Source organism: Hippocampus bargibanti, linkage group LG12 (assembly GCF_051943395.1).
Source record: "Hippocampus bargibanti isolate YZ-2025 linkage group LG12, ASM5194339v1, whole genome shotgun sequence".
In the NCBI taxonomy this organism is placed as follows: domain Eukaryota; kingdom Metazoa; phylum Chordata; class Actinopteri; order Syngnathiformes; family Syngnathidae; genus Hippocampus; species Hippocampus bargibanti.
In genome coordinates, this window is record NC_142745.1 from 11,195,968 (window position 1) to 11,219,046 (window position 23,079).

General features: G+C 39.0%; 1 protein-coding gene across 1 annotated transcript; it reads right to left on the reverse strand.

The window, feature by feature from the left end:
- Positions 1 to 154: 154 nt before the first annotated feature.
- LOC148890465 (uncharacterized) lies at positions 155 to 22,772 on the reverse strand. The gene is made up of 8 exons (XM_089009822.1): positions 22,616 to 22,772; positions 22,278 to 22,452; positions 17,602 to 17,662; positions 9,293 to 9,330; positions 9,104 to 9,167; positions 6,892 to 7,074; positions 4,564 to 4,698; positions 155 to 3,121 (listed from the first exon to the last, which is right to left on the reverse strand). Exons 2-8 carry the CDS (start codon positions 22,356 to 22,358, stop codon positions 3,039 to 3,041), a joined length of 645 nt encoding a protein of 214 aa, XP_088865948.1. The 5' UTR covers positions 22,359 to 22,452; positions 22,616 to 22,772; the 3' UTR covers positions 155 to 3,038.
- Between the last annotated feature and the right edge of the window lie 307 nt (positions 22,773 to 23,079).

Consider the following 23,079-nt stretch of genomic DNA (forward strand, 5'->3'; position numbering starts at 1 on the left):
GTATGTTTTGTGTGTGCTCTCTGCTCATAGTTCAATGAATTATTAATACGCTGGCCTATTTTTAGGGGAGTTACCCTCAATGAACCAATATTGCCAATGGCGCGCGTTTGCGAAAACGTCCTCTTTAGGGGGGAAAAAAAATCAGAACACATCAGCAATTTAAACATTTTATTGTATCAAACACATTTGGATAACTTAAATTCAAATAAGCTTAAAAAATGGTTTGAGTTGAAGTTGTAATGTTTAAAAACAAGAATCCATGAACACAATATTTGCAATATTTGTGATGTTTTTGTTTTTAAATGTTAAGTATGATGCGGCTGATGCGAGTGATGTATCATAAATGAGAAGCGATTGTCACCGTCTCCATATTAACGTAACGTCAATTAGGAGGAATTTAACAGAATCAGAAAGCTTTTAATCATTCCACAATGGGAACATTTCCAGGTTCTGGTATTTTCGACAAAAGGATTATCAGGCTGTAAAATGGCCACACAAAACAAAGCACCCCAAAAAAAAAAGCTTTGTGGGATTATGCCCGAAGGTGTTTTATGAGATTGATTTACCTTAGAAAAAAAGAAAGAAAACTCTGAAATGAAAATAAATGATGCAACATAATGGAACATGGACCGGGCGAATAACCATTAAATCAGCAAATTTACACAGTACCATACAGTAATCCCTTGCTAATATTCAAGACACCGAGCTCTACAGCAGACCACAATAAAATGTTTATAATGGTTTACACGGCCAAAAAGAGAAATATAATTTCAAACACATTTTACAAAATGAACCTCAAAAATTAATGACAAACAGATTATTTAGATTCGGAAACCAATACATCTGAAGAGAGCACCTACACGACTCTACAAACTTGGACTAACAACCAATGCTAAACAAAGTAAAAGCTTCTCTCCAGCACAACAATTTTATGGAAAACAATTGAGCATATATTCCATATCCTGATATTCAGTTTAACCCTGTCGCGATTTGCAAGGTGGTGGAGGACCCCAAAAAGGCAGGCAAGAAGGAGGAGCAAGATGTATTTGACAAATTGTATGAAATAAAGTCAGCAGGAACAAAATTTCAATCAACAAAGTCATCAGAATGACAAAGTCCAAAGTAACAAACAAAACCATGAGTAAAATATGACAAAATGAAACAAACAACGACCCGACATTGAATAGTTGTGCCGGGAGGTTCATAAAAAGTTGGTACACTCACATGTGTAGGGCAAAAATGTAAATAGACACAGTCGTTCTGCTGGTGCAATGAACTGTGCACAAATACATATAAAAAATAATAATAATTTTAAAAATATATTATGGTACAAGAACCTGAAAATGGATATCGGTGAAATGTTCAAATGGCTTTCCATCGAGGCGTGTGTCTAAATTGAGATTTTTTTTTTACCTCACTTCCTTGAAATCAATTTCTTTAAAGATAGCCTGTGGTCTCATCTTGTGGCAACTAAGACAATTAATAATAATACATTTCATTTTTAAGTGCCTTTCAAAACTCTCAAGGTCACTTTACAGTCATACGATACGTTTTTCTATGGGTGAGCTGCGGCAGCCACACTCGCCAGCGTTCACTCAACCTGCAATACCTCAAATAGATAGAAAGCTAGCTAGCAAGCTAAGAGATAGCTAATAAATTATCGAAACGTATCACTGCATCTAGTCACATATCAACCAATTGCTGTTACCCTTTTATGTTACACTTTACGTCCATCAGGTGTCATCAAAGAGTGAATCGTTTTATTGTAGTTTTTATTTTACAAATAATGACTTTATCTTTATACAGTGATACCTTTGCTTACGAACTTAATTGGTTCCCAGACAGAGTGTGTAAGGCGAAGTGTATATCCCAAAAATTAATTTCCCATCGGAAACCATTAAAATGAGAATAATCCGTTCCCAGGTCCCCATAAAACATAATTTTCTACTTTCTAATTTTCCAAGCCTTAAAACTAAGCAAAATATGCCTTATTTTATGTGTAATAACTGCTATGGTATTATAATTAAATAAATAAACTGTACTTTATAATAAAGTGATTTTATTTACCTTTGTGATGGTCGTTGATGGCTTGATGGCCGGTTTCATCAGCATTAAACAGTTGATGAGGAACGTAACCTTCTTCTTTCACCATCTTGAGGAATGACGGTGCTTTTGCTGTGATAATTTTATTTAGTTCCTCATCAATTGTGTTCTGTTTAGCTGGGTTGATAGCTTTTTGCATCAAGTGTACAGATGGCTTGTGCGGGTTGTTTGCGGAGCCTAATTGATGGGATATTTTAACCTTTCAGTCTACACTCTGCATTTGAATTATCAAAGTTGAAACTCTCTCACTGTCGTCTGCCTGTCTCTTTAATGTTTAAACCATCCCCCCCCTCACTGCTGCATTCTTGACCAATCACGTGGCTTTAACCGAAGACTGGGGGGGGGGATAGAGGGCAAAAACAGTCGGCTGCCATTTTGTTGTTAGAAGAACGACACATCACTCATTGAGGCAGCTCAGTGTACGAAAAAAGTTCGTATACCAAGGTAAATTTTTCCTAAATTTAACGTTCGTAAACCGAAAAGTTCGTAAGTCAAGGGGTTCGTAAACCGAAGTATCACGGTACTTCAGTTAGGGAATGTGAAAATGAAACTTATACAAATGCTAATATCAACCGTGTTGAAAATGAGGTACAAACGGGGCGTTATTGCTTCAATGGAACAATCACAGACGTCATGGCACATAAAATGACATTTTGCGTGTGTGATTAAATGAAATGCTAACACCTCTAGCAGATGTGTAATATGCAAGTGTGAGGCTGAAATGGGTGAAATAAAAAAGCCTTGCGATTTATGAAGGTTGTTTTATGGCTGGTAACTGAGGCCCTGAAGGACTATCCTGATGTAGCTAAAAAGTGAGTCTGCGCACACACGCAGATAATTTTTTTTTGTCATTGTGTGGAGCTGGCTGAGTAGAAGGAGCAGCATTTATGACGTACACACCAGTGCTTTTCATTCTTTTCATCTTCTTTTTCAACTTATTTTTCTGTCCCTGGGCTGAGCTTCTTTGTCTTCTCGTCGGCTAGCTGACAGGTGCCACCGCATGTCACCGCTTTTGTATCTGTGAAATACAGGCGTGACAGTCAGTGTTAGATATTCTCAGAAATGCTTCTTTGTTGTCCTCAAAGTGTACCAGAGTCATGTGTCTATAATTATTTCGACTTGATGCCTGATAATGATTAAAATACTGTGTCAAAACCCAATTATTGCTAATTGCGATATTTTATCAGTACTTGTCATGATACAGTACTCACAAGATGGTGTTAAACTATTTTGCCATTGGTGATCTTGATATAATGTGGACGATACAGCGATATGTTTCCCACAATATCGCGATACAGGATTTATATAACAACTCATCCTCATCCAGGGTGACCCAAAAAGATGTGTACCCATGAAAATTGTAATTGTGGCTTTGATTAAAAAGCTATTTATTTCAAATTACAAGCACCCATTTTTCAGTTTATGGAAGACCACTCACCAGAGTTTCAGCTATTTCTGTCAATTTTTAGTCAATTTATGGCTTTCCCCAGATGTGTTCCAAGGGGACCCAAAAAGATGCGTCCGACTGAGTCCCTCACTGCAGCAATGTTTTCTCCCGAAAGAGGAGTGTGTAAAAGTGATTGACAACTTTGTCAGACGAGTACAGGTTTGCTTGCAACGAAATGGTGGACATTTGGAACACATCTTGGGAAAGCCATAAATAGACAGAAATAGCTGAAACTCTGGTGAATGATCTTCCATAAACTGAATAATGTGTGGTTGTAATTTGAAATGAATAGCTTTTTAATCTAATCCACAATTAAACTTTTTGTGGGTATGCATCTTTTTGGGACACCCTGTACTTGTCAAGATTTGCATGCTGGTGGTGGTGGACCTGAAAAATGCAGGCAGGAGGGAGGGGCATGGTGTACTTGACAAATTGTATGAAATAAAGTCAGCAGGAAACAAAATCTAAAACAAGAAAACATCACAACAGAAAGGTCCAAAGTAGCAAACAAAACCAGGAGTAAAACATGCAAGGGTAAAAAAAATGACAGGGTTTTATTTTCGCAACACAGCTTTGATGAAATCAGTAAAAATGTTTTGGAGCTTCAACTTTGGCGACTATAAAGATTTTGCCTGATTTTATAATTCATTTATTTTCATTTTTGTTTTATTAAGAAAGCAACCGATGACTAAAATGTATTCTGTGGAAATCAAGGTAACATTTCCGAATGCTAAAGTAATGCTAAAGTGCAGTGTGAGTGTACTTTACAGACCACCTCATGTGTTCTAACAACTTTGGTTGTAATGATATTTGGTGGTGGGTGGTAAAAAAAAATCTTAGAAACACAAAAAAACAGTGACCGCACTGTAATGTCCTCTGGGTATTTTGAGCCGCAGCAGAGCTTTGAGAATAATTTGCGCAAAACACACTTTGCATACTAATGTAAGACTATAGCGCCTCCGGGAAAACCTTCTTCACGACATAATATGGTGTTATTTTTCCTTCTTATTTACCCGATTGAGCCTTGCTAAACTGCAATGATGGATCCGATGAAGCCATTTTGGAACAGTCATCATCTTCTTCCTTCGAGAAAGGGCACTCCGATCCGTCGATGGCCGCCTCTGACAGACTCTCCCTGGAGAACTCGGCTGCCGACGCAAAATAATGGGTGTCAGGATAGTTGACCAGTGAAGTCACGCTCATTAGACGCACATGATGTGCTCGATCAATGCTGCCTGACATTTACGTGGTAGTGTATTTACGCACGCTGAGTCTATTGACAACGTCGCCCCCATTAATGAGGACACAAGGCCATCTTATCATGGACCTTGCACATGACTGCACTGGGCAAAAACATTTTTCCTGATGTATATCGTACTCAAAATGCAATACAGCATACTGTATTTCTGATATTAATACTCATTATAACATGGTAGAGTAAGAGGAGGATTCTCAAATCGTATAAGTTGGAATACATAAAAAAAATATTGAATTGTGCTCGGTGAGAAGGCTGAGGGTGAAAATGATGCATGTTGTGTTAGTATTTGTAGTGTTGTTTTTTTTCCTTGTCCTTCAACTGCCGTTGTTATCAATTTTGCTCATATGCTAGCCAGCTATCTATTTGCTAGCAATTTGCTATCTATTAGCTGGCTGGCTATTTAGTTAGCTATCTGTCTAGCTATCTATTACCTATCTGGCTATCTAGATAGCTATCTATTAGCTGGCTAGCTATCTAGTTAGCTATCTGTCTAGCTATCTATTAGCTATGTATTAGGAAGTTAGCTTTCAATCGATTTGAGTTATTCCGGGTTGAGTGAACTCTGGCGCGTGTGGCTGCCGCTGCTCACCCACTGGAAAAACTTATCCTGAGATTGTAAAGTGACCATGAGAGTTTTGAAAGCCGCTTATAAATGAAATGATGATGATGATGATGATGATTATTATTATTATTTTATTTGCTACTTTGGACGTTTTTGTTCCGACGACTTTGTTGTTTGAGATTTGTTCCTGCTGACTTTATTTCATACAATTTGTCAAATACACCTTGCTCCTCCCTCCCATATGCATTTTTGGGGTCCAACACCACCTACCACCATTAATCGTGACAGCTTCAATGCTTACAAAACCGTAGCTGCCAGGATAATCGTGTAGGCAGTGATCGTATCACGATACAGAGCAGCTCTCAAAACAAACGCGCAGAATATATCCGGAGATACAGCTCTTATGAAGCATTAAGCCATGGCAATTACTGGTTGCATGCGGAGGGAATGTGTCGCACTCAATGACCATCTGGTGACCTGCTATTTCAGTGAATTACTGGGGCTGAGATGGAGCGCCAACATGCACTCTTTGTCACTAAAGCAAGGACACGACATCTATACAAGTTGCAGGAGATACCGGCACAAATGAGTAAGGTCTACGTTCATGTGCACAGGGCAGTTTCCAGAGAAATTTGGCAAGTTGATTCTGCCATAACTAACTAAATAAATACAAATACAGTAAAGTCTCGTTATATCGATGTCCAAGGGAGTCCGAAAAAATATCGATATAACCGGGACTATCAATTATCCGACCCTGTTTGCATGTAATTTTCTCTGTGCGTGCATAGAAATAGTATCGATATAACCGGGACTATCGATATATCCGATATCGATATAACGAGACTTTACTGTAAATACTGAAATAATGAATTAAATGGTCAAAAAAATAATTTTACATTAACTCATTCACTGGCAGACGATATGCAAAAATGTGTCCACTCCAGTGCCAGGGTTTTTGTCATTTTCACTCAAATTGCAGATCCCGAAGAACATTGAATTTTAGGACTACGTGAACATTCAATACAGCGGTAGAAACCTTATACTCTCTTCTTTCATCAGAAAAAAAGAGTTAATTCCTAATTTAAATGGGTCTGGAGGTATTTGACGTAGAAAAGGGGGTGACTGTAGAAAATACAGTACAAGACATACATATTGATTTATATAGCGCTTTAACAACAGCTGAAGCTGGAACAAAGTGTGAACATGGAAAAAAAGGAAATGCTGCCCCCTTGTGGAAGGGATAAAACATTGACAAAAGGTCTGGCCAACGCTTTATTGGCACTCAAGCAAGAAAAAAACCCCTGAACAAATGGCGCGCTACGTCATATTTTCAATTCCCGAATAAGTTCGTGAATAGCAGTGAATGAGTTAATTAGGTAGTGTTAAAATTACTGTTAAATTTCACGTGATATTGTTATGATTTTTTTAAAATCTGAAACTGTGTGAATCATTGAACTTTATCACACCTCTGATTGATATTTTTTAATTAAACCATGTGAAAATATAAGACTCCAGACGTACCCTCCATTTGGCAGCGCAGTTTCTCAAAGGCTTCGGCGGTCGCTTCGTCATCCCTTGGGAGCTCCTCCCCCGGGACCGCCGAATCGGGGCTGGGCCGATCCGACAGGCAACTCTCGGAGGAGCACTCGTCAGCGCCTCCTTGCTGCTGCCTATAGAGGTGATGCTCCACCAGAAACTGCAGCTCTGGGATCAGGCAAAGGATAAGGATCAAGGATAACACAGTGGGAAAAAGAGTACTGAGTGAATATTCGCAGAATGTTAAAGGGGGGAGACCGTTGGGGAGAAAAAAAAGCGGTGAGATGAAGGTAACCAGTGAGGAGGAGGAGGAGAGGGAATTGGGGACAGAAAGGTGATGAGACATCCGGCACGTTCAAAATATTAAAAGCTACTTCACGTTGAAAAAAAAAACATAATTAACACACGCTTATGATAATGAGTAAGGGGGATGCTTGAAACGATATTACTCTTAATCACGTCGGAGCGGCAACTCAAGCAGGCTGACTCATTCTTCTAAAGGCCGCCTAGTGAGAAAACTCAATTAAAAAAATAAAATAAAATCCCACCATCGTTAATTCTCCACTTAATTAGGCTCTGTGTAATCAGGGTATTATAGAAACCCTCAAGTTAAGTGTCATCATACCTTTCAATATCACTTAATAGCTTCTTAAAATTCGCTGCAACCAACGCAATTGCGTGCTAATTTGAAACTACACACTAAGCACTAAGATGAACAACACCAAACTTTCATGATCGCATTGAATTTGATGTTTTGATAGAATGTCACGTTTCGGTTTGCGACCAACGGGTGGCCCTGTAGGGCTCCGCCTGCAGCTGTACAGGTGTTGGTTGTTTTAATCAGTGACAGTTAAAAGGACTCCCGGCACGACCATTCAGTGTCGGGTCATTTTTTGTTTCACCCTGTCAGGTTTGCTTCGTCTTGTCATGGTTTTGTTTGCTACTTTGGACATTTCTGTTCTGATGACTTTGTTGCTTAAGATTTTGTTCCTGCTGACTTTATTTAATACAATTTGTCAAACACAGTGATACCTCTGTTTACGAACCCCTTGGCTTACGAACTTTTCGGTTTACGAACGTTAAATTTATGAAAATTTTACCTTGGCATACAAACTATTTTTCGGGATACACACGGAGCGCCACAATGAGAATCAGAATCAGAAAACCTTTATTCGTCCCACAATGGGGAAATTTGCAAATGAGTGATGCGTCATTCGCGAACGACCCTGTTCTCCTAACAAGGAAATGGCAGCCGACTTTTTTTTGTCCCCTATTCCCCGCCCCCAGTTCGGTTAAAGCCACTTGATTGGTCAAGAACCCAGCAGTGAGGGAAAGTGGTTTAAACATTAAAGAGACAGGCAGACAGAGAGAGAGTGACAAAATGGATAGAAATAGTGAAATTTGGACTCGTTTCAACTTTGATAGTTCAAAGGCAGAGTGTAGACTGCAAGGTTAAAATTCCCATCAATCAGTCTCCACAAATAACCCGCACAAGCCTTCTGTACACTTGATGCAAAAAGCTATCAACCCAACTAAACAGAACACAATTGATGAGGAACAAGGTAAAATTAAAAAGAAAGAAGAAGGCTCGATTCCTCATCAAGTGTTTAATGCTGATGAAACCGGCCACTCCATTCCATCAAGCCATCAACGACCATCACAAAGGTAAATAAAACAACTTTATTATACAGTACAGTTTATTTCTTTAATTATAGTACCATAACACATTTATTATACATAAAATAAGGTGTATTTTGTGTAGTTTCAAGGCTGACAAAATTATAAAGTAGAAAATTATGTTTTATGGGGACCTGGGAACGGATTATTCTCATTTTAATGGTTTCCTATGGGGAAGTAATTTTTGGGATACACACTTTTCACCTTACACACTTTATTTTTTTTAAGTTTAAGTTCGTAAGCCAAGGTATCACTGTATACCCTCCTCCTCCCTCCTGCCTACATTTTTTGGGTGCACCACCACCCACCACCTTGCAAATCGTGACAACAACTTGTCAAATTCCTTTTCCTAAATTTGAATTGCTCTATGGAGATTCATGTCGTGTATTCTTACCTGCCGAGTTATTGTGCAGAAAGCAATGAAGTGTATCACCATGGATACCACACAAACACACACACGCACGAGCACACACACACACAAAACAAATTTCACAATCCATTGCTGCACATCATCACTCACCTTTCATCGTAGGCGTTCCTTTTTGTCCTTTTCGCCGCTGTCGAGGGGAGTTCAACAGGGCGGCCTTCAAAATGAAAAATAGTAATTTTTAAATCACCAAATAATCAATGAAGATAAACCAAAAAAGGGGAGGGGGCGTCTTTTGTTTTGGTTATTTATTTCTGTGATGTCTAAAATGACTCCAAGTACCTTGTAGAGCTGGTTGGGAAGGCGGTCTTCATCAATTTCTGTGAGAGGGAATCAAAAAAAAAAAAAAAGACAAATGTAAACATGGTATCAAAAGTCTACACACCCTTGTTCAAATGAGAGATTTTTATGATGGGGAAAAAAACTGACTTTTTTCATCATTAATGATGTAACTGGCACAAATCAATCAAATTTGTTTGAGAGGGCAACCGAAAGTAAAAAACTGAAATAATGCGGTTGCATAAGTGTACACACCACACATCATGTCGAAAGGGGTTAACCTCAAATAAACATCAGTTTGTTTGCTTGCTTTATTTTGATATTATTGTTTTTCTTTGCTTTCATCCTGATAGAGAATAGATAGAAGTTATCATATTTAAAAGTTTTATGCCGCCAAACACAAGGCCCACAATGGAAGCACAGAAAATCTGGGGTCAATCTGAGGTGAACAGACACAGCCTGTTAAACTGTCATCTTCATGTAGGAGATCTGGCCTTGGACTATTTTAGGACTTTGTAAACTCCTTCACAGGAAGAGGTCATTAGCCAGGTTACAAATCTATCAGTTCATGGAAAGGACAACCAATTAAAATGTCTATGTTCTGTTGTTTTAGAGTTGTTGGTGCTTGGGACGTCCAGTGGCGTGGTATTCAAATCAAGAGGACTATGTTTTACTAATGTATCACTTAAATTTGCATATACTCTTGAATCAATAGCTCGGCAGAGGGCTGCAGAAGTTGGGTGTCGGTCATGAATGGCTGCATCCCCTGCCGGCAGTAGAAGACAATCTTCCTGAGTTCGAGCCTTTGTTCACAGTGTCTGATTGAATATCTCTGACATATTCTAATATCCAGCTAACCAAAGTATGATACTGCTGCCACCGTCCTTCACTTTATTCTGACTGTATAATGGATGTATCTTTACAATATTTGTATTTTCCACTGTTTCGTTTGTTGACAAGGGGTGTTATTTAAAAACATGTCTTTTGGACTTTTATCGGATCGTAACACTTTTTTTACATTTATTTGTGCAAAGGATTTAAGCCTGGGTTGAAATTATCTGCCATAATGAAACAGAATCAGAAAGCCTTTAATAGTCCCACATTGGGGAAATTTGCATGGCGGATATTTATTTTTTACTACATTGAGGAATAAACTTTCAATGGTTCATCTCAGCCTCACACAAACACTTGACTTTTGAACAGGCCGATTCTTTCATTATATCCGCTGGTGTCGTAAAACTTCCTATGGGGATTGAAATGTGGTTCGTGATATGTATGCTAAGCACGTCAAAGAACCCATACGACCGCCTGGAGACAAAGAAGAGATTTAAGTACCGGTGTATGTGCAGTAAATTTAGATCACATGACTGGAACAAATCGAAAAAGAAGTATCGGTTGATCGGTGCTGAAAAGCATTGAGTGTGAGCAATACAACAGCGGAACTTTTTCTAGGACAGCATGCTGTTGCTCAGCAACCTAACCATCCCGGAGGCAGCGCGCCAGTGCGCATACATTGCTTCATCTTGAAAGCGTACGCCGGTGGGTTTCTTAAAGGACAACCGACGTCTCCGGACAAGTTGTGTCCATAATTTGTAAAATGTCTTCAAATGACTTCGACTGAGCGTATTTTACAAAGATTCCACCGCATATAGCTATATTTTATGTTTTAAGACTCGCGCTGAATATTCCGGAAGTCTTGTTTTTGAGTTGGTGACGAGTTGGGTGCGACATTTCCCACCCCTGATGCCACAAAATGACACAAATTAAATTCTTTAATCGATTGCAAACATGTATACTTTCTTCTTCAGAACTATTTCATAACTGCATGAGTAACAAGAAAGCATATGCTCCGAATCTGAAGCCATTGTTTTGATTCTTGAGCAAGGCAAGATGTCTTGCCGTGACACCACGAACATGGGGGCGGGACCTTCTGAAACTGGCCACTTCCGGTTTCAAATTGAAGTACTTTATAGACAATTTAAGTCATTTTTATTGGTGTTTTGCATTTGATTAAAAATATCATACTGCGTGTTTTGGGTATTTTAGATGCTATAAAACATTTTTCTGATGTCAGTTAGGAAACAAAAAAAGTGACGTCGGTTGTCCTTTAACTCTTAACTTGTTTGAAGTAGCAAACATACGCTCGGATCGTCACGAATGAAACTGTTGACGACTTGCAATTCCAGCTTGGCCATATTTCTAGGAAGGTTTAATGGAGCAATTGTAGTGACGAACCAGTGGAGGTAAACGGAGGGGACTTTTAGGTCAAATAAAGATTTATTGTCATGAGAAGCCTGGGAGTCATAACCCACTGATCCTCGTAACATCAACCCATCTGTTTGCATCAGTTGACTGAAGTTGAAAGTTATACCGAGGGATGAATGAATTGAAATGAACGGAATACAACGTAGGGATTTTTTTTTTATGTTTAAATTTGAATGAATTTTGACTCACTTTATCCAAAGTTCAAATTTTGACCCTTCCAGATTTTACAAGGTGGTCCTGTTTGGATTTCTTCAGACAGCAAAAGGGACTGGATGAAAAAGACCCTCATTCCTTGAACGCATCATCGCGTGCAATTCAGTGAAAATCCAAATTCAGATGTGTTTTAACTCATTCACTGCCATCCCCAAATTTATTCGGGGATTGAAAAGCATGACGTGGAGCACCATTACCGAATTTGTTCATTTTTTTGTTTGTTTGTTTGCTTTTTTTTTTTGCATAGGGTGGCAAGAAAGCGCTGGGCAGACCTCTGGCAATGTTTTTTCCCTTCCACGAGGAGGCAACATTTGCCTTTTGCCCATGTTAGCACTTAGTTCCAGCTTCAGCTGTTGTTAAAACGCTATATAAACCTATATGTATGTATTGCATTGTATTTTGGACAGCCGCCCTCACTTCAAGCTCATATGACTCCAGACCTATATAACTTAGGAATGACCTCTTTTTCTGATAAAATAAGAGAGTCTAAGGTTTATTACGCTGCATGGAATCTTTATGTAGTCCTAAAACTCAATATTCTGTGGGTCCTGAAATTTGAGTGACAATGACAAAAACCCTGGCACTGGAGTGGAACATGTTTGCATGTCTGGCAGTGAATGAGTTAAAAACTGACAAGGCCTTTATTTTAAAGTAAAAAAAGTAATTGCAACATGAAAAATGAGACTCTGCTCATAATGATGGTTTGAAATGTGAGCTCTCTCATCATATCGCCTGTCATCTTTGGGGAGAGTGAGCAGCCGTGGCGGTAATAAGAGATTTTCAGATGACTAGTTGGGTTAAGAAACATGAAATATGGCGTTGGTATTGATGTCGATACTAATTGCCTTCGGTGTGCGTCTCGGGGCCCCATCTGCTCCCCCCCAAGAAGTGGAGATAACACCAGTAATGAAAGCTTTTTGTAGCTGACTGGAGACTCCCAGCTGACTGAGTGGTGGACACAAAGCCAGATGAGAACAGAGACAAGCTTTTTGGCTCCTTTTTATACAACATGGATGCTCTACTTAGCAGAAGAGTGGTGCTCCAGCTCAAGTTTTCATTTTTTTGTTCTCTTGAATGAGAAAAATTCAGAGCGAAAGTGGAGAAGTGCCGCATAATTCCAGCATCAAGGCCTGCAAAGCCAATTCACATTCGCTTCCTGAATATGGACTTTATGGTATGCATACAAATTTGACATGTAATAATAATAATAATAATAATAATAATAATAATAATAATAATAATACATTACATTTTTAGCGCCTTTCAAATCTCTCAAGGACACTTTATAGTCACAGACAAGCATTTTCAGCACTGGCGGACCGTCAAGGCCTGCAAAGCCTTCTCTGCTGGCCTAAAAATATCAGAATCACGGACTGATGTTAATTATATTTTATCCATTAATTTTATTAAATAATTCAAAATTGTCTTTCAGCTTACTTTCATTACTTTTCCCGCGTTGTGCTGCTTCCAGACGTGTGTTTTCATATTTAAGCATTTAACCAATCACATTTCAGCTATCATTTGTTACTAGGGTCAGAAATCTACAGTCTGCAGGCCCTGCAGCATAAAATAAGAGTCGATGAAACTGTTGCTTTAACCAATCAGATTTCGAGTTGGCAACCCAAAACGTTTATCGAGAACTTCTTGAAGGCGTTGCTCAATGTCAGAGTTTTCGCAAACTATAATTGGCTCGTCACTAGCCAATCATAGTATCACTAGCCCCTAGTGATATGCACATACTGGCTACCGCTAGCATACTGTATCTGTAGCGAGCTGCAGAAGCAAATACATTGTTGTATTGATTTAATATCGTTTTGCCAACCCACAATGGCTGATGGAAGAAGAAATGGATTTGGTTGCAAATTTATTGTTAGTCATTTTCAAGACGGACTTTTCAAGAAAAAGGTAAATAAAACGACTTTATTATACAGTACAGTTTATTTCTTTAATTATAATACCATATCACATTTATTATACATAAAATAAGGTACATTTTCTGTAGTTTTAAGGTTTACAAGATTAAAAGTAGAAAATTATGTTTAATGGGATCTGGGAACGGATTATTCTCATTTTAATAGTTTCCTATGGGAAATTATTTTTTTGGGGATACACACTTTTCGCCTTACGCGCTGTCTGGGAACCAATGAAGTTCGTAAGCTAAGGTATCACTGTATTTAAGAAAACCATTTCCCTCCACCCATGAGTTTCATCTATCCATCCATCCATCCCTGCGTGCCAACCACTTGACTACCGGGCGGCCCCCATGAGTTTCAATTTTGGAAAATTATTTTCAAAAATATTGCATTTGCCCACTAACAGATTGAAGCAGACACGTTTTTATGGTTTTATGTTGCATCATTGATCTCACTCAAGCCTCGTTGTCATGGGGAGAAAAATCTTGCCACACATTCATTTTGATTAAATGCTACTTTTTTGGTACAGCTGTATCTTCTGATGGGTACTTTTTGGGTTAAGGGGGGGGGGGGTTCACAGGGTGCGTATGAGGCAGGCTAATAAATAATGCAGAGATTTTGTGTGATTCAGAGCACGGCAGAACAGCTCGTCTCCACCCCGTCATGGTATCAGTTCCTCCCCCATCCCCCTCCAACACCATTTTCCGCCTTCCCCAGTCTAGATCAATGCATTTGCTCCAGCTTGTGATCTGTATTCTATTTTGATTTGATTAGGAAAAAGTCCCTAAAAACAAAACAAAAAAACAATTTGTGCAGTTTTTTTTTTCCTTAGCAAACAAAACAATTGTTTGTATTTAACCAAATTGGGATTGTATATTTACAGTAAATATCTTGGGGCGGATCAGTCAAGTGAGGCTATATTCAAATCTTGCTAGCGTTTTCAAAATAGAATGAAGTAGTAAGTGTCTCTGGACTGCAGCATATATTTTGTGTTTATTATTCTTTTAATTGTAAAGTGTCCACACGTTGTTAATTCTGTTTTGTTATCTACAATGTTTTGCATTTGAGAACAATCTCGAGGAGATTCAGGTTAATCACAAGACGAAACCCATGCGACTTCACCCATCCCTTCTGCCATACTGTGTTGCAGAAATAAAAGAAATAAAAAGACACATCCACGCGTCTCGTCTTCATTAATACGGCAGCATCGTGGAGATGAAGACAGTCACTGTTGTGACACCCGTCACATTGGTGCCGTGACCCGGATCACAAGTGACTCTCCACTTCGGACCGGGACCGCGATGCTGCACAATGAAGACGCTGTGCAGTCCCATCACTCGGTGGACGGTGTGTCGACCCCCGTTTTGAAAATACATGTAGTGTGTTAATTGTCTGACCTGCTGTTTTGCAATTAGTGTGTTTTTTTTTCATGTACGTGTTTTCGTGTGTTAAGTCTAAGAATGAGCTCCTTACATGTAACAAGTAGCACACCTTTGAGTGTGTTGGTAGAGGCTTCCCAACCGTGTAACAGTTGTATAGTGCAATCCAGAGTGGTGTAGGTTGTACAGAGGGGAATGGGCAGGTTCAAGCTGAGGCCACTTATGTTAGTGGGGACAGAGTTCCTTCCCAGACCCAGTGCAGTGCATCTACGACGAGCGCACAGACAACTGATACACCAGCAACAGATACCTTTCTCCAGTCTGTCACAGTTATGTAGTGCTATGCAGGGTGATGTAGTTTGTACAGAGGGGAATGGGCAGGTGCGAGCTGAGGCCACTTATGTTAGTGGGGACAGAGTTCCTTCCCAGACCCAGTACAGTGCATCTCCGACGAGCGCACAGACCCTGACACACCGGCGACAGATCCCTTACTCCAGTCACCTGACGTAGTTGGTCAGATGAGCGACATAATTAGACAGCATTTTTGTACATCCTTGCCCGATAACCTTGTCTATTTTGCCTGTTGGTCTTTCTGTTGTCTTCCGTGTGTATGTTGCCTCACTTCTGCATAATTTAAGGGGGGTGTATGTAACGGAGTTGTACACTTAGGTTATTAAATTATGAAGGAAGTGACGCAACGGCGCACAGTGTGGCACTATGTCCCGCCCATAGTTTCCAGAACAATCTCGAGGAGATTCAGGGTGAGTCGCAATTTTCTGTTGGTCTTGATTAACGCGCATTTTCATGACAATATCTTATTTTGTTTCCCCTTTTTTTACTGTCTAGTGTTATCTAATTAGTTCCCTTATTCATTTCGAGTCCAGATTACTTTTTGTGTCATTATTTACTTCACGTTTTGTCGAGTGGAATTTAGGAATATGCGCTTTTCTATCGCAGTTAATCACAAGACGAAACCCATGCGACTTCACCCATCCCTTCTGCCATACTGTGTTGCAGGTAATAATTGTTTCATTTCGTTTTTATTGAACAATATTTAGTTTCTTGTGTCGTGTCTCATTTGCCCGTGAGTGTCCGTGGCTGGTTGAACTGTGCGCTAGCCATTACAAGCGCACCGCGTGTTCTGCCGAGTCTCCGCCCATGATGCGTTCAGGGACATCTTGTAAATAACAGTGAACTTGTGTTGTATTCTCTTTTTCTGTAAATAACCACTATACGATCACACGTTGTTAATTCTGTTTTGTTATCTACAATGTTTTGCATTTGAGAACAATCTCGAGGAGATTCAGGTTAATCACAAGACGAAACCCATGCGACTTCACCCATCCCTTCTGCCATACTGTGTTGCAGAAATAAAAGAAATAAAAAGACACATCCACGCGTCTCGTCTTCATTAATACGGCAGCATCGTGGAGATGAAGACAGTCACTGTTGTGACACCCGTCACACTTGGGTGCTTTGAAATGCACTTGTAAATTAAATGTATTATTATTATTATTATTATTATTATTATTATTATTTTAATTGTTGAATGTAATTAAAATATTTATTTTCAATGCTTTTGATTATCAATTCATCACTGTTCAACAATATGAAAGCAAGAAAATAAATAATGAATCAGAATAGTTAAGCTCAAATTGATTGTTGACATTTTTCTTCTCAATGAAAACATTTGATAAGCCCTGACTATGAAAATTTCAGCGCTTTATCGGCACCTCCAGAAAAGAACATCAAAAACCAACAAATTCTGGACTGGCGCTCCATATCATATTATCAATTCCCAAATAAATTCAAAAGATAAAACAAAGTATACATATACAGTAAAGTCTCGTTATATCGATATCGGATATATCGATAGTCCCGGTTATATCGATACTATTTCTATGCACACACGGAGAAAATTACATGCAAACAGGGTCGGATATATCGATAGTCCCGGTTATATCGATATTTTTTCGGACTCCCTTGAATATCGATATAACGAGACTTTACTGTATGTAACTGTATTGACTCGACATGAGGTGGCTGTCCTATTTACAATGTGTGAGTACAATTTTTTGTAGGATTTATCACGACAAGTATTGCAGTGTTAGCTCTAAGATCCTTTAGCTTCATAACAGAGCCGGATTGTCTCTCTTCAATCGTATTTGCATTCATTGTTTCAAAATATTTCACCAAAACGAACATCAACACTCTACACCAAGAGAGCAACAAGTAGTACAGGACTGACTCGTGTACAACAAGAGAACTCTCCAGAGAAGCCTTGTTGTGTTTGATCTGTCTATTCCCCCTCGAGAATACGCTGCATGTTTTTGCTGCTCTGAAACTGAATATCTTTGACAAAATAAGCTGTTGAATTGTATGTGAAGTTGACATACACCCACGCTGACTTTATTTTCCAACCATACGACTCACATTTACAGTCGAAAGGGGAGTAGAAATAAAGCATCATAATGTATTTATATGGTCTATTGGTGTCTGATTCGAGAAATCTCGTGTGTGTTTGTGTGTTGTTTTTTTTTACCTGGTGATGATTGGTCGCTAGATGCCACTAAAGTTGCAGGTGTTGGTCGACGTCTTCTAATCTGAAAAAGCGGAATACATTACTATTTAAAAATAGATTCATTTTTGGATGCACCTTATACACGGGAAAATAGGGTACATGTATTGAAATGTGTTTTTATTATTTCAAAAGTGTGTTGAAAGACCCTTAAAAGAAAATAATGGGTGAAAATGCGATAACAAGATGTTCAGACTATTTAAAGGACAACCAACACCATTTTTTGTTTCCGAGCTGACATCAGAAAAACGTTTTATATCATCGAAAATACCCAAAACACGCAGGCTGATATTTTTAGTCAAATGCAAAACACCAATAAAAATGACTTAAAGTGTCCCAAAACTGCTTCAAAATGACCTCGGAAATGGTGAGTTTCAGAAGGTCTCGCCCCCTTGTTCGTGACGTCACGCCAGGATACTTCAGACACAAAACAATGGCTTCAGAGAGTTCAGATTCGGAGAAGATGCTTTCTTGTTACTCATCTAGTTACGAATATGATTCAAATAGTTCTGACGAGGAAAGCATAAATGTTTGCAATCGATTAAAGAAGTCCTTCCATATCAATTTGAGCCGTCTGGACTCCAATGTAGCTCCCAGAAAATGCACAAGATGGCGCATAAGCTCTGTTGGAAATGGGCTGATTTGTCTGCTGAGAATTTGTGTCCACCTTTATGGTGTTACCGCAATTGGTAGTGTTTGTGTGACACACAACGATTTACCATCGGGTTATTTATGTGATTTTCCTTCTAATTTCGCCATCAACACGATGTTTTGAGACCAAACAAAGCACCCAAAATGCATTGTGTGTCGCTTTCTCGGTCAAGGGCGTTCCTGACGTGACATCACGTCAGGCATCATCATCAACTCGAAAACAAGACTTCCTGAATATTCAGCGCGAGTCTTAAAATGTAAAATATAGCTATATGCCATGGAATCTTTGTAAAATGCGCTCTGTATAAGTCAATTGAGGTGATTTTATAAACTATGGACACAACTGGTCCGAAGGTGTCGGTTGTCCTTTAATAATAATAATAATAATAATAATAATAATAATAATAATAATAAATTTCATTTTAAGCGCCTTTCAAAGCTCTCAAGGACACTTTACAGTCACAGACAAGCATAGATACATAGCATACATACATAGCATAGATTTAAATATGCTATATCAAATTTTTTTTTTACTCATCGCAGAAGTGATCTAATTTCAGAATTCGCACTTCCTGGAAACATGCTCATTGCATCTTCTTAGATTCTCCACTGACCATGTGACCCTCTTTGAGTCGCAGCCGTCAAATTAGCCGTGACATTAGCTGAGCCTCCACTATCGGGCTTCTAGAAAACCACCGCACTGAGTTCCCGGTTGTTTACAAACCAGCACCATGGCATTTGCATACTTCACGATTGTTCTCAAAAGCTATAACGGTAGAAAGAATTTGGAACACCTTATATGGTGTTGACGTGGAAGGTATAAGCTGCCTAAATGCAGTGAAGAGGCTTCATTAGCATTGGAAGCGTATCAGTGGAGTACAGGATGGTCGTATGAATAAGAACGTGTGCTCTGTGCCTTTTCTGTCGTTGGAGATATGCACCTGCTCCTCCTTCTTTGAATGCTGCCCACTTCATATCATGATTGCATATTGACCCATTCAGCACTTTCCTGCTTATGCTTCTATTTTTATTCATGATGATCAAAAAACAAGATGTAGTTGATTTGTAAGTACAGTAAAGTCTCGTTATATCGATATCGGATATATCGATAGTCCCGGTTATATCGATACTATTTCTATGCACGCACGGAGAAAATTACATGCAAACAGGGTCGGATATATCGATAGTCCCGGTTATATCGATATTTTTTCAGACTCCCTTGAATATCGATATAATGAGACTTTACTGTACGTTAAAAAAAAAAAAAAAAAAAAACGTTTTCAATATGTATATAAGGCGCATTGGACTATAAGACATACTTTCAAAGAAGGAAACCCGTTTTCCAAATATAATACAGTGATACCTCGGATTACGAACGCTTTAGCTCATGAACTTTTCGCCTTACGAACATTAAATTCACAAGAATATAACCTTGGCATATGAACTAGTTTTCGGCAGACGAACCAAACCACACATCGCCACGGTGGCTGGCGGACTAGTTTTCGGCAGATGAACACCAAACCACACGTTCGAACAGCGCCATGGTGGTTGGCGGACTAGTTTTCCACACCCTCTTTGAGTGCAGATGTGGTTTGCTATCGAGTGGAGTACTTTTACTATTATGGGACCAAAAAAGACCCCACCACAGGCTAGTGTTCAGCCGAACAGGACACAAAAGAAAATTAAGGTCGAACAGAAGAAAGAGATCACTGAAAAACACAAACGAGGTGTGTATTTGTGTGACTTAGCGTCCCGGTACCAGTACGCTAAATCGACCATTGCTAAGTGTGGCTAAGGGTGTTTCTGTGTTGTCCAAGCAACTGTCTCAGACAATAGAAGAGGTTGAAAAACTTCTGTTGATTTGGATTAACGAAAAGCAGCTAGCAGGGTACAGTGTGAGTGAGGCTATTATCGCCGAGAAAGCACAGCAACTTCATTCGGATATCATCAAGAGGTACTACATCAACGACCATCACAAAGGTAAATAAAACGACATTATGATACAGTATAGTTTATTTCTTTAATTACAATACAATAGCACATTTATTATACGTAAAATAAGCTATATTATATATTTGGTATTATATATTATGTTATGTCGTTTTAAGGATTATTTGGTGGAAAATTGTGTTTTATGGGGACCTGGGAACGGATTATTCCCATTTTTAATGGTTTCTAATTGGAAATAAATATTTGGCAGACGAACTTCTCGCCTTACACACACTTTCTGGGAACCAATTACATTACCTTCGTAAGCCGAGGTACCATTGTATATAAATATAGAAAATGTTTCCAAATATAAGGCGCACCACATTATAAGGCACGACAGTAGAGGCCGGGGTTATGCACAGATGTTTTTTTTTTCTCCTAAAAACTAGGGTGATTTTTTTATACACTTTATTCCCTCTAAATTAGGACCACTACCCTCCCCACTAATATATAATAAATTCATACTCACAGTGTGTTCCGTCGTAAAGTATACTACACACCAATCTGCAAATATCTAAAAATGCCTCCCCTTGTCTATCTACGAGAGCCTGAGTCATGCTGGAGTGGAAAAGGGAGCGGGGCACGTCACAAGCGGCAAATGAGAGACTCACCCATAAATCTCTGCTATTTATACACAAGATTCATTCAATATGAATGGACCATCTTGTTCATGGAAGATTCATCAAAATGAGAAGATCAAGGACATTCATAGCTCCTGCGTGTGCTGCAGTTGCGAGTGGCTCTTAACATGCACCCACTTTGACCCCGTCCTTCACTTCCATAGTCACGACTTCTTGAAATATTGTACATTGCACACAAGCAACCACGGGGCATTCCTGGTGTCTCATTAAATGTGTGTGTACGTGTGTGTGTGTGTGTGTGTGTGCAGGTGCAAGACACTTCATTCTGCTCACACATGGAGGTGGATGTGCAGACAGTTAACTGGCTGCATGGGGATCGTAAAAAAGCCGCAATGTGTTTTTTGGGACTCATATTGGGCGCTCAAATATACAAAAATAATACAGAAGTATTTGCAGGGGGGGAAGTGAACTAAACTGGGGGTCGAATATTAAGTACGAATATTCCTCCATGATTCAATCAGTGATTAAGCCAGCGTTATTTAACACTTTCCGATTGTTGATCAAGTCCTCATTAAATTTATAGATAGGGTGGATCGATGGATGGATGGGGCTGATTGGATGGATGAATACAGTAGATAGCTAGCTAGCTGGCTTGCTAGATAGATAGCTAGATAGCTTGATAAATAGATAGCTCAATAAATAAATAGCTAGATAGATAGCTAGATAGCTTGATAGTTAGCTCGTGAGATAGCTAGCTAGCTCACTAGATAGCTCGATAGTTCTCTCAATAAATAGTTAGCTCGTTAGATAACTAGCTAGCTCGATAGATAGCTGGCTAGATAGATAGATATTAATTCTCTACAATAATAATAATAATAATAATAATATTATTATTATTATTATTATTATTATTATTATTATTATTATTATACATTTCATTTATAAGCACCCTTCGAGCCTCTCAAGGTCACTTTCCAGTCAATACATTTTATTTCTTAGCGCCTTTCAAAACTCTCAAGGACACTTTACAGCCACAGGATAAAAACATTCTTTTTCTGCGGTTGAGCAGCGGCGGCCATTCGCACCAGCGTTCACTCAACCCGAAAGTAACACGTGTATTTTCCTTTGTTAATTTATTTAGGAAATATATACGTAAATTGAATTTTACGAGAAAGTATTTTTTTCATCCAAAACACAGAATCTCTAGATTCCAACTCTGATCAAGATAATATTCAAATTTATTCACAAAATATTTTTTTACTGTAAAACATGCTACCTTAAAGTTTATTCTAGAAATGATTATTCACTGAAAATTTTGATTTTTTTTTGTATTTCTCAAAATTCAACAACTATGCAAGTAAAAACATTTTTGCTCAACTTTTTCTCACAACTATTTAAGTTCCCTCGCTCTGCTGTTACCTGTTCCGCTGCTTCCGGGTCCAAGTGGGTGTCCAGTAGTGGGACGGTGAACTGTATCTTCCTGGGACTCCCGGTTTCCATGGCGGCTGAGCTCAAGCAGGGAGATGCGTCGGTCTGTGTGTCAACAGTTCTCGAGGAACGCAAGGAAGAAGGAGAATCCCACCAAGTGATGAGACTGGGAAAAAAAGTGAAGAGAAAGAAGAAAATAAAATTGTAAAAAAACAAGACTGGTGTCACTGTTGCTTCAGGTATCCGGGAAATGTAAGCTTGTCCATCAATCATTCACTTGTTTCTCAGCATCCTTTTGAATATTTCCAATGTGACTAATTTCCCAGCACCTGCTTGGACTGCTTTGCCTCCTCTCTGGATCCCAATGCTGAGACGACAAGGGCACACCGTTCTGGTAAGCGGCTCTCCTTCACGTGCATTGGCTGGGCTCGGGGGAAGACCCGCCTTTTTTCGACAGCCCCGACCCTATGTATTGGCGTGCTCAAAGCTCTGCGGCAAGGAGAGAGAAAATGGAGAAGAAAAAAAGATTATTTTCTTGAAGATGTCAGATGGACATCCAATTTACATTTGAGTCCTTATACATTGGTGCCATTACATCAGTAAATGTTTCTAATAATACCAAATATTAATTTCAGATTGTAAGTGTGGCGAGCAGAAAGGCTATTATTACAAGAAGGTGGTTAAAAACCTGAAACACCTACCATCAAAGAATGGTTCGACATCATATATGGTATGCATAAAATGGAGAAGATTATATTTGCTTTGAGATCGCAACAAGAAACTTTTTGGAAAA